Source organism: Marmota marmota, unplaced genomic scaffold, assembly GCF_001458135.2.
Source record: "Marmota marmota marmota unplaced genomic scaffold, marMar, whole genome shotgun sequence".
Classification (NCBI taxonomy): Eukaryota; Metazoa; Chordata; class Mammalia; order Rodentia; family Sciuridae; genus Marmota; species Marmota marmota.
The window spans coordinates 28,017,954-28,030,478 of record NW_026000185.1 but is presented as its reverse complement, the minus strand read 5'-3'; the positions used below and the strand labels follow the sequence as shown (position 1 = coordinate 28,030,478).

The 12,525-nt window shown below is 45.9% G+C and overlaps 2 protein-coding genes across 3 annotated transcripts in view; one reads left to right on the top strand and one right to left on the bottom strand.

Annotated features, from left to right (window-relative positions):
• The window catches only part of Mdh2 (malate dehydrogenase 2), a 33,117-nt gene that overhangs the window by 12,802 nt on the left and 7,790 nt on the right, over positions 1-12,525 (bottom strand). The gene's annotated exons all lie outside the window — the stretch shown is intronic.
• The window catches only part of Styxl1 (serine/threonine/tyrosine interacting like 1), a 50,858-nt gene continuing 38,346 nt past the window's right edge, over positions 14-12,525 (top strand). The window contains exons 1-2 of one of the 2 annotated variants that reach the window (XM_015491444.2): positions 14-200; positions 10,630-10,733. In XM_015491444.2, coding sequence (XP_015346930.1) covers positions 10,631-10,733 — 103 coding nt within the window. In that variant the 5' untranslated portion in view covers positions 14-200; position 10,630. The remainder of the gene's footprint in view (positions 201-10,629; positions 10,734-12,525) is intronic. The other variant, XM_048789961.1, reaches the window with a different exon arrangement.

Genomic DNA, 12,525 nt, shown 5'->3' with positions numbered 1-12,525 from the left:
GCGACATTTCCGGGCTCGGGGAGGGCAAAGCTGGGGGGCCGAGCCCTGGCGAACTCCGTGGGTGTTGGCTGTGCCTTGCTGCGACTCAGGGCCCGCGTGGGCAGTGGGGGAGCCGCGGTGAGTGGGAGGGGGAGTCCGCTCCCGAGAGGTGGAAGAGGACGGGCTCACGCTGGGAGCGCCTTAGAGGAGCCGTTTTCCAGGTGGGGCTCCACACAGGCCCCGACAGCCAGCCTGGGCGCGGTGGCGCAGCAGGTCAGGCGGAGTGTGTCCCGGACCCGAGTCCCCGACCTCCACCGATCTACCCCTCCTGACCCTGGAGCGAGACGGGAGGGGGCTGTGAGCGAGGCAAAACGGGGAGGGGAGGGGCGGGGAGACCGAGAGTCCCGAGGCGGAGTGGGCATCAGTTCACCTCCGTGCACCTGCCCTCAGATTGCACAGGTCCTTACCTTACAAGTAACAAAACTTCACGGACTCTGCTACGAATAGTAGCGAACCTTAGTACTGACCGCAGCTCCCTGTGCTGTTCGAGGACCACAGTCCTGTGTTGCAGAGGAAATGGACACAAAGACTAGCACAGTCATCCAACCCGCAGTGCTGTGGACACAGTCCCACTGTTTTCTTCTTTAGAATTAAGATAACCCGAGCTTATGTGGATTTGCTGTTTACCCAAACAGAAAGCAGAGCTAGGGTTCCTGCTCACAAGGAATTGTCATTTTAAAATTATAAGGTTCACCCACCCACCCCAACATACACAATCATTTCTACTTTCTGGGCATGCAGAGATGTCTCAGGCATGGTCTTGGCCCTCAAAAAGTTAGAGTCAAATGGGGCAGGTACGTGTGCCACAGATTGCTGCCTTAATAGAGAAATGTAAAGTGGGCTAATGACTGAGAATGCTTGGGGACAGTGGTTGAGAATCAGAACATAGTAACACGAAGGAGTTCATGAGGGCTGCCTTACTCTTTCCTTTCTCCGGTTATTTGGTGAACTATTTAGATGTGTGGGTTTGGTGTTGGACTTGGACAGGTGTTGGACATTCACCTAAGAACAAGATCCATAAGTTTTTCTGTCTTCAAGGGGTTCAGTAGTGGAAGAGATAGGTCAATCACAAGCAGCAATTTGGGCAATAGTAGGAGAATTTATGCAGTGCTGTGGGAACACTGAAGGTGCAGCTAACCCAGAATTGGGGTGGGGCTGTATAAGAGGACCTTCCAGAAGATAAGCCGTCTAACATGAGATATGCCAGAAAAGGAGGCAGTACTCTATTGGAATGTTCAACCCCAGAGGAGGGAGAGTTCCCTTGCCTGGGAATCAGTCTCAAAGAAGTGCTGGAGCTGGGCTTTTAACTATGGGAAGTGGATAGACAAGGAGATGGAGGGAAAAAAGAGCCCAGTGGGAAAACTGAAAGAAGGAAAGCATGATCCTGTGTTCAGGGGGACAGACAGTTTCTGTTGGAGTGGAGACTTGAGAGCAGGCAGTATCTTTGATCTTATCACTGTGTTCTCTGGTAATTATTTACTCTCTGTCTTGCCACTAGAAATGAGATCACCTTGGGGTTGGGAACTGTGTCTTTCATCTGTCTATTGAGCCTATTGAGCCAGGAGTGGTGGCATAGGCCTGTAATCCCAGCTTCTTGAGCCTGGCGAAGAAGGATCATGAATTTGAGGCCAGCTTTGGCAACTCAGATCCTGTCTCAAAAAATAAAGAGGGCTGGGGATGTGGCTCAGGGGTTGAGCACTACTGGGTTAAATTCCCAGAACTACAAAAAACAAAATCCCCCAAATCATTTGTCATTATTGTCCCAACACATGACTGGTCTGAGAGCAGGCCTCAGTTAACTTTGGGAGAACTGAATGATTTATGAAGCATGTCTATCAAAAGTTTTTTTTTTTTTTTTCCTTCCACCAGAACTGTGGGAGAGATTAGATTGCCCTCACATGCTAAGAATTCCAATGGGAAAAAAAGTGGAGGGGGGGCTGGGGTTGTGGCTCAGCAGTAGAGCGCTCGCCTAACATGTACTTGAACATGGTTTCAATCCTCAGCACCATATAAAAATATTGTGTCCAACTACAACTAAAAATATATATATTTTTTAAAAAAGTGGAGGGCAGGAAGATTCTTTAGGATACTATCCTATGAGATGGTAAAGATATGAGTGATGGCAGTGGCCATAGAAATGGAGAGATGGGGCCATTGGGAGAGGTCTGGGGCAGAGTGGATAAGAGTTTATTCATCAGGTCAAGAATGAAAGGAATGTGGAGAATTGGGCTGAGAAGTATGTATGTTAGAGGGAAGTTGGGGGTTGGTGGAAGGAGCACTGGCTGGAAAAAGAATTTCATTGTAGATGGGCTGAATTCGGAGTGATGGTGAGTTGTCCATATAGAATTATCCACGGGTGGCATACACCTGTAGTCCTAGCACTCGGGAGGCTGAGGTAGGATCAGTTGAGCCACCGAGTCTGAGACTAGCCTGGTCATCTTAAAAAAAAAAAAAATGAAGAAATGGACTCCAAGAGGAAATATGGGGTTGAAACTCAAGAAACCAGGGTGAAGCCATCCCCTGTAGAGTTGAGGCCATGAAAAAGAAATGGAGCTCAGGTTCTCAGGCTCACTGCCACATCTGGGCTCAGTCTTCTCCACATTTTGTCATGTCAGCATCTCCATGAAGGAGGAACTTCCTACCTCCGAAATCTTCTACCTGGGCCATCTGAGACAACTGTTGAGAAACCCTCCAGTTCAGCTCCAGTCTGCCTCACTCTAAACCCCAAGATTATTATTCAGTCTTAACTCCTGCTGTAGTAACTGCTGACTTTATGGCAGACACCGTTGTTGATGCTTTGCATTAGTAACTAACATTGAATGTGCAGAGTCATCTGCAGTCAAGAAGCAGAATGAGGCTGGGTGTGGTAGCACACACCTGTAATCCCAGCAATTCAGGAGGCTGAGGCATGAGGACCGTGAATTCAAAGCCAGCCTGAGCAACTTGGCAAGGCCCTAAGCCTCAGTGAGACCATGTCTCTAAATAAAATACAAAATAGGGCTGGGGATGTGGCTCAGTGGTTGAGTGTACCTGAGTTCAATCCCCAGTACAGATTGTGATCAAAGGCAGTGTTATGTCTTCACCCCCACTCTTTAAATCTTTGCTTGCATTACATCTAGCTACCAAGACAGATATTTCAATAGCTTAATGTTCCATTCACATTAATAATCAAAACTGAGCTGAATTAAAAGTTAAAGATTGTCCCTTCCCTTCTCGAGCTTTCTATAGGCTCCTGCATTTGGGGAGGAAGGTTCTCAACTTCTGTTTCTTGCTTCCTCACTCCTCCACTCCACCCCAGGTAGACGTGGCTTATGACACATCTGGTGTGGGCAGAGTGGTGTTGTAAGTGGAGATGAAGCAAGAAAGTTCCCTTTGTCATTAGTTCTTCTGAGGTTGATGGGAGTTCCGGGCTGCCTCCCATGCAGTGCTTTTGCGGGTCGGTCTTAACCTTCAGATCCCCTGACCTACGTGGTCATGTCTCAATCTTGTTGCTTTTAGTACCTCTCAGCCCTTGGTTTCTGGAATCCTCCACTGCTTGATATTGATCCATTGTCCCTTTAGGTGATGCTTGTAGGCTAAGTCCCTGTAGGGTAGCTCCTTATTGGCCTTATCTCCTGCCTGACTCACATCTGGGATCCAGACCCTTTGCCTCAACAGCTTCTGGGGATTCAGGCCACTTCTACTGCTGCTTCTGCTTTGCTACCAGCTAGCCTGCCTCCAATTTTTCCAGCCATGGGGCCAACGTTGCCCTTTGTGCCTGTACAAGCTTTAGTGGGCAAGGCTGAGCTATTCTAGGGCTTTATTCTGGTTTCACAGATTGTTCCAAGAAAGCCAAAACTTGTAAGACTGGTCAGTATTTGAAATCTGAGGAAGGTGTGAACAAGACAAGAACTTTGAGATGCTGGAAAGAAAAAATGAGGGGGAGGTATTAGGTGGACAGGATGAGATAAGAGGATGCTTATCTCTGTGACTGGGAGAAAACACAGAAGGGCACCTAGAAAGCAGTGGATAAGGGAGGGCAGTTCATACCCAGTGGCCTTAATCTTCCCAGGCAACAGCTGGAAAATGAGCCGGGTGAGGACTGAGCAAGGATAAGAAGGTTTGCACAACAGATGCAGCCGCTGGGGAAATGCTGGCATAGGAGGAAAGACCAGAAAGGGATTAGCTCTCTAGTGGCCGTGAGGGCCAAACTGAAGTTCTCAGTGTGTGTGTGTGTGTGTGCGCGCGCGCACTGGTCCTCGTGGACTTGCTCCAGACACCAAGGTCAAGAACATACACAGCCTTGCATCCACACATCTGCATGTTCATGTTCCAGAACATAAACATGTGCATCTACATGAGGAGCTCAGTTTTTATTGATGTTCAGTTTACATTCAATAAAGTATATACAAGTCTTAAATGTTCTGCTTAGTTTTAACAATTTTTACCCTTGTAATGCCCCCCAAGCAAACAATAAACTGTATTTTCTGAAAATACATGCTCCTTTCTGAAAATACATTCTCCTCATGCTCCTTTCCACCAGTCTCCAAGATAGCTATTTCCTGGTTTCTATTACCATAGATTCATTTTGCCTGTTCATTGTATGTAAAAATATACAAATACACTGGCATCCTCCTCATCCGACCCTGTACACCTGCATGTATTGACTGTTTAGTGGGCTAAGATCACAATCGTGTGTGAGATTTGGGGATTGGGTGCACACATATATGATCTTCAACCCAAGATCATTCCTTTCGGATCTCTAGAACTAAAATGAAGAGTTAGAAAGCTGGTCATCATTCTATCTTTTACAGGAGTTTTATTTTTCTCTTCATGCTCTGGGATATTGGCAATTAGGGACATATTTTAAAACTTCAGCTTTAATGTCACTTGGAACTCAGAAGTAGTCCAGGGGTTTGGCTCTCCAGGCTCCGTTGTGGTAAGACAGCTAGGAGGTAGTGGACTGGTCACTGCAGAGATGGCAAGAAGCTGCCAGCAAGGAGCTCCCGGAGCTGAGAGTCACTAATGGAGACAGATCCGAGTCTGAAGTGGGGGAAGTGAGAGCAGAACTGATATCAGAGCCTGGTTAGGGTCAAGGACCTGTATCAAGTGGAAGGTGGGGCCTAAACTCAATCAAAGAGCAGAGGAGAAGCAGGCCCTGGAGTGAGAGGAGGAGGAGGATGTAAGCCCAGACATGGTCTTTGGGAGACTGTTACATTTTTTTTCATCTCCTTTCTCTGACAGAGGACCACTAAGTCACCTCTTGGTGGTGTGGTAGGCGTAGATTTGGGGAAATGATAGTGATCTGAAGCTCTGAGATGGGGTAGGGATATAGGTGACTGGGTTTAGGCCTCTACTCCATACTGTTCCCCTCAAAATATAGACAGTGGCGATGACTAAGGCAAAGTCTTCCTAAGGCCTCATCCTGCTCCTCTCTCTTCCTTTCATCTATGCCAGTGGGATCTGGTGCCCCTCTGAACTGAGATGCGGATTTCTTCCACAGCCACTGCAGTTTTGGGGGTGCTGTTGTGGGACTGTGCCATTTGTGCGTGTGTTTATGTAGTACTGGGCTTTAAAGCCAGGGGTGCTCTACCACTGAGCTACGTCCCCAACACTTTTCAAAATTTTGAGACGTGAACCTCAGTTGCAGAGGCTGGCCTCAAACTTGCTGTTTTCTTGCTCAGCTTCCGAGTAGCAGGGATTAAAGATGTGTGCCACCATGCCTGGCTCATCCAGCAATTCTTGTGATGGTTCAGGCCACATAGAATGTGTCAGGCCACACCAGCTCCCTTAAGATCCTGACCCCCAGGAAATACCCCAGGCTCCTCAGCTTATAGACTTGACCAACTCCTGATTCAGTATTTGGCCCGAGAGTCTCTGGTGGACTTGTAGCTATCAGAGGCTCCTAGAGGAAGCTGAAAGGAGAGGGAAGGTAGGTGTCCAGGAACTTCTGCTTCCTGAGCCCCCGCTGTACATCAGGCCCAGTGTTGGCAGTGTGCGTCTGTTCTCCAGGGGGTTCCTCTACCTTGCCAGTATGTTTCTGCCTCCATTTTCAGGTTTGGGCATTGATGCCAGCACTGGGTATGAGACTTGGTCATCCTGGCACAGCCTGAGTTTTCCACAGGGAACCAGGGCACCGTGGGGCTGGCTGTGGACTCTGAATCCTATCTCTACCGGTCCCTGTTCAGCCTGAGCCAGGAGCCCCAAAATGACTCTTGTGGTCTGGCTTTTCCAGGAACATCAACAACATCCCTCTTCTCCACCAGAAGCAAACTCCCATCAATTGTGTCCATCTGGACTGTCTGGGGGCTTGGAGTAGCTTGGCAACTGAATACCAGACCAAGTGCTCAGTGTCCTAGACCTCCTGTGAGAAGCCTATGGTCAGGTGTAACCTCTAACAGTCAGAATATCACGCCCTGGGCTTTGGGTAGACCCAGGGAGGCAGGGAAGGGTTCTATCTGGCTGGCTCTTTGTCCCAGTCTCAGGCTCTGGCAACCCCTAAGGAAATGTCCCTTTCTGGTTGTCTGTTTTCTTCAAATGCAGATGTGTGCTATCACTGAAGGTGAGCTCACAACCAGCTGCTGGCTGGAAGAGGGCCACACATAAGCCCCTAGTTTGAAGGTCAGGCTGGGTTATAATAAAGAGGGTGCTGGACCTTCCTACTGGATGATGTCCAAGTACAGAGACAAAGCTGACAATGGTACCCTCCATCCTGACAAAGAGTAAGTGGCTTTGCTGGTCATCCAGAGAGCTGTGTGGATTTCACACAGATGGGAGTGAAGAGGTCCTTTAAGGAATCTATATGGGGAAAATATGGGGGCAAAGATGGGAAGATCCATCTTTCTTAGCCCCATCAATGTGGATCACCAAAAGATGTTCCCTCTGACCATCCCCCATGCAAGGACAATCATGCTAAATGTCCTGCAAGTATCTTATGAAGAGCTTTCTGAAAGAGCCTAGCATACCTGGATGCAGTGGTACACACCTGTGTGCCAGAGACTTGGGAGGTTGAGGCAGGAGGTAGAGGCCAGCCTCAGCAACTTAGTGAGACCCTGCCTCAAAAAGTAAGGGCTAGGAATGTACCTCAGTGGTAAAGTGCCCTGGGCTCAATTCCCAGTAACCCCCCATAAAAAAGTCCAGAATTAAAGGGACCTCTTAAACTTGCCATTTTGACCCCACTGTTTTGGATAGGCCACCAAGAAAATGAGACTTGGTAGAAGTAATATCAATGAAATTCACAGTGACTGGAGGCTCCCAGAAAATTCAATTTGATATGATGAAAATTAAGGAAAAAATATTCATAGTAAGATTCACATGGAAAATATTTGATCTTGGGGGGAAAATAAGTTTGATTTATCAAAATTGAAAGTAGAAAAAAACTGGAATTGGTCAATTGTGAAATATGGAAAATCAATTTAAATTGGCTAGTGGCATCCACTAAGGAAAATGCTTTGGACAAAAAGCATATTGCTTGAATGTTTTAAATAAAAGCATGACATCCGGATATACTTTGGGCCCAAGTGGTGGATCCAAGAACATCTAAACTCTGGAGTTTGGAGGAGTGCTGGAAGGGATGGTAGCACTCATTTCTCAACCCAGGGATCTGCCCCTGATCTCTGCCCCCAGGGTTGCTTATCCTTTCAGAAATGTGCTGTTAGGTTTGGGGACTGATTCCACCTCCCCCGCAGCCTTGCCAGCTGCTAAAGGGCATTTGTTTCTTCACCAGAGAGTGCCCCCTTTGAGAAGGAGAGGTGTTTGAAGGAAGAGATGCCCTGAGGCTGGGGTTTTATCTGGTGCTCAGAAACTGCTCCTTGGCTACTCAGTGAGGAGATGGATTTTTCAAAGGGGCCAGCTTTTAGATTGGCTCAATGAGGATGGAGGTTTAGACCCCATCCCCTCTCTTCTGTATTTTCTATTCCCTAGGATGGCCCAGGGACAGGGCTTTCAGAGACAGAGGACCTGGCACCTGACTGGGGGTGGTGGGAGTGAAGAGGTCCTTTAAGGAATCTATATGGGGAAAACATGGGGGCAGGACAAACTGGCCCCATGTGTGTAATGTAAGTAGCAATGTCCATTCCACACATGCTTATTGAGCACTGCTTTGTGATAGATAAATCCTGGGCACTGATACACCAATGGACAAGATGGGCAGGTCTCTGTTCTTATGAACCATGGGCTCAGAGCTCTCCTCATACAAATGAGCACTGTATCTTCAGATGTCTGCAGGTGAGGTGAAGACAAGGACTCTTGTAGTTTGAAAAGATGGCCCTGACTTCCATGTGAGGAGTGGACTAGGGAGAAAGCAGACACAGAGAGCCCAGCTGGGCAGCCATGCGTCATCAGGAGCAATGGAGAGGAGCAGGTGGCTTGGAATCCATGTGGGAGGGAGAGCTCAGAGAGAGGATGGAATGGGGAAGGGAAAGAGGGACTCGGCAGTTGGGCTGAAACGATTTGGAGCATGATGGTGCTTTTTCTTGAAGGCTAAGAGATAAGCAGGTATTGGAGGTATGGGCGTGTGTACATAATAAGTTCTATTTGACCACATTATGTTTGAGATGCCCATCAGGTATCCAGGTAGAGTCTGGAGTGAGGGGGCTGAGAGAGGGTAAGATGTGGGAGTTGTTGTTATATAAGAGGTGTTGAAGGTACCAAATGAATCACTGAGACTCAGTCTTAGATTAATGGCTGTCAACTAGAAGCAATATTGCATCATCCTTCTAGGGTACACTTGGCAATGTCTGGGACTTTTTTTTTTTCTTTTCTTTTTTTTTTTTGGTAGTGGGGATGAACCCAAAGGTGCTTAACCACTGAGCCTCATCCCCAGCCCTTTTGAAATTTTTAAATTTTGAAACAGGGTCTTGCTAATTTGCTTAGGGCCTTGCTAAGTTGCTGAGGCTGGCTTTGAACTTGTGATCCTCCTGCCTCAGGCTGAGCCACTGTGCCTGTCTGGGACCCAGTGCCAAATCAGTATCTTACAGTAGTCAACATCTTTGGATGTTGCTACTGGCCTCTACTGTGTGGAGGCCAGGGATGCTGCTAAACTACTACAATGCCCAGGCCAGCCCTCCCTTCCACAGCAAGTTACCTAGCCCAAATGTCAAGGATGCCAATGTTTAGAAAACGTAACCTAGAATGAGTGTATAGATGGGGAAGAAAAAAGACCACCCTGCCCAGGGGCATCCTTACATGAAGAGGGAAACCCTTGACAAAGACTGAAAAGGAACAGTCTTGAGAGGAAGTAGAAAAGCTTAGAGAGTATGGTGTCCTGGGAGAAGCGGGTGCTTGGGGAAGGAAAAACACTCACTGTTACATGGTGGGTTATTAAGGGCTTAGGCAAGAGGGACACTGTCAGTGATCTTGATGAGACCAGCTTCTGTGGTTTGGGGTTAGAAGCTCCAGAGGAGAAACCTGCGTCAACAGTCAGTGCTTACAGAGCATTTTCTCCCTACTCAGAATACCTTCCCTGGCTAGCTTCCTGAATCCACAGGCAGCAGGCAGGGACTGTTGTGCTCGTTTTACAGAAGGGGAACACTCTTATTGCCCCCATTTTACAGAGGTAGAAACTGAGGCACAGAGTAACTACTCCTCAAGGTCAGGCAGCTGATGGGAAGTGGCACAGCCAGGATTCCAACCTGAGACCTTGACATTCCTGGGGGTGAGGAAGTAAAGGAAAGGAGGGCAGAGATGAGAGAGGGACAAGAGGATGTTTGTGTGCAGATTCGTGTGGAGGCTGAACTTGACCTGGAAGACTGAAGTCGCTGAGGAACACTGCCCTGGCCACTCTGAAATGGAGTCTGTTTTGAACCAGGTTACCTCTGGACTCCACTCCCCCCAACCTCTCTTTGCTGCCTCCAGGGGTTCTACTCTGCCTCCCTTTCTAAAAGGAAGCTTCCTACAAGAAGTTGCTGGAGAGGTCCAACCCTTCCAGAATTAGTTGTGCCCAGGAATCGGTGTCCCAAGAGCAGCCCCTGCCCTCAGGCACCAGAGCCCACCTCTGTACCCATCAGCCTCTCCATCCAGCACTGTCATGACCCCTGACACAGTCTGCAGGGCTCCCCAGGTTATCCCCTACACTCTCCAGCTGTAGCCAAACAGACTCCTTTAACTTTCTCAGGTATTGAGCTCATTCCTGCTCCTAACAGAATATTTCTTCTTCACCTTCTCCCTTCTCCACCTCGCCCAGTGTCCTGCCTCAGCTTAGCAGTCACATCCTTAGACAGCCCTTGTCTGGTTCCTGACTAGGTGAGAAACCCCATTGTAACAGTACATGCTTATTCTCTTGTGGTGCTCCTCCTTCTTGGGCTTAGGCCCTCTGCAAGGGTCAGTCTTATTTATCCTGGTTGTTTTCAGTGCGTGGTCTGTGGTTGGCTAAGTGAACGGATGAACTGATTGACGGCTGTTATGCAGCCGACCTGGTATCTTACAGCTCTATGGGGTTCCATATATTAGTCTCCTCTGCACATATTTCACTTCCAATTTTCAAAGGCTTCCGGATGACTTATATTAAGTTTGAAGGGATGTTAAGAAAATTTAATTCAGTATCTTTATGGTCATTTTTCTTAAATAAAAAGAGATATATTAAACTTGTGCATTATTGATTCTTCCCAATAGGATGGCTGATTTGGTTTTTTGTGAGCCAACAGAACTTTACAACATCTTGAATCAGGTTACAAAACTGTCCAGATTAACTGAACCCAACTATCTCTGTTTATTGGGTGAGTACATATACAACCCACAGACAACAGCAAATGTGAAGAATGGTGTCCCACATCAAAGACTTTGAAAAGTGGTTGGGCTTATTGGCTCTGTGGGACTTGGAAATCATCCTAATTTGGATCTAGAAGTTTCCAGAAGACTTTTTCTAGTCCTCTTTTTGTTTTAGTGAAATATTTTAAACATAGCAAATGTAGTAGTACTAAGAAACACCCTTGTGCCCACCACTCAGATTTAATCTAGTAAACAAAACATGGTAGATACAGATGTGCCCCTCTTTGGTACCTCATCCTGACGACATTCATTTCCCTCACTAGCAATGACGGCTTCTGTATTTTCACAAAATAATGTGTGGTTTAAGTGCTTAACTATACTAAATATTGTAATATAATATAGGATATATAAATATAATTATGCCAGATATTTAAATATGCCATTATATATAATCATCTGCAACTTTTTTTTTTTTTTGGCACTGGGGATGGACTACTGAGCCACATCCCCAGCCCTATTTTGTATTTTATTTAGAGACAGGGTCTCACTGGGTTGCTTAGCGCCTTGCTTTTTGCTGGCTTTGAATTTGTGATCCTCCTGCTTCAGCCTCCTGTGCTGCTGGGATTACAGCCTGCGCCACTGTGTCCAGCTGCAACCTTTTTTTTTTTTTAAAGTATGTATGCCAATACTCCTCAAATTATTCCATGAAACTGAAAGGGAAGATGTACTTTTAAACTCATTCTATGAAGCCCATATCACCCTCATACCAAAACTGGATAAAGATATTTCAAGGAAAAAAAACTGTAGACCATACATGCAAAAATCCTAAATAAAATATTAGCAAATTGAACTAAAGTGTACATTAAAAAGATTATACACCATTATCAGGTTTATTGCATTCCATGGATGCAAGGATGGGTAAACATACACAAATCAATAAATGTAATACACCACATGAATAGAATCACATGATCATTTCAACAGATGCAGAAAAAGCCTTCAATGAAATTCAGCAATGCTTCATAATAAAAACCCGGGGGAAAAAAAAACTAGGAATAGAAGTAACTTACCTCAATATCATAAAGACTGTATATAGCAAGCCTAAAGCCAATATGGAGGGATTGCAATTTCAAGTTATACTACAAAGTCATAATAACTAAAATAGAACCATACTAGCAAAAAGCTGACATGTGAACCAGTGGAACAGACTACAAGACGCAGAGACAAACCCACACAGATATACTCATGTGAGTCTTGATAATGTGCCAAAAAAACATACCTTGGAGAAAAAACAGTCTCTTTAACAAGTGGTGTTAGGAACCCTGAATATCCCTATATAGAAGTATGAAACTCAATTTCTCTCATTCTGTACAAAAGTAAACTCAAACTAGACCAAAGACCTAACTATAAGACCAGAAACTTTCCAACTGTTGGAAGAAAATGTAGGGGAAATACTCCAACATACAGGCACAGGCAAAAACTTCCTGAATTAAATCTCTATAATGTGAAATAAGAGAAAGAATAAATGAGCTGGCCTGTAATTTAAAACCTTCTTCACAGCAAGTTAAATAATTTTAAAATGAAGAGACAACTGACAGAATGAGAGAAAATATTCTTTAGTTACCATTCCAACAGCGGACAAATATCCAGAATATATAAAGAGTTCCCAAAACTCAACATCTAAAAACCAAATAATCCAACCAATGAAAGGACATGTGAACTGAATAGATACTGCTCAAAAGAAGTACAAATGGCCAACAAATATATGAAAAAAATCTTCAACATCTTTGGCCATCAGGG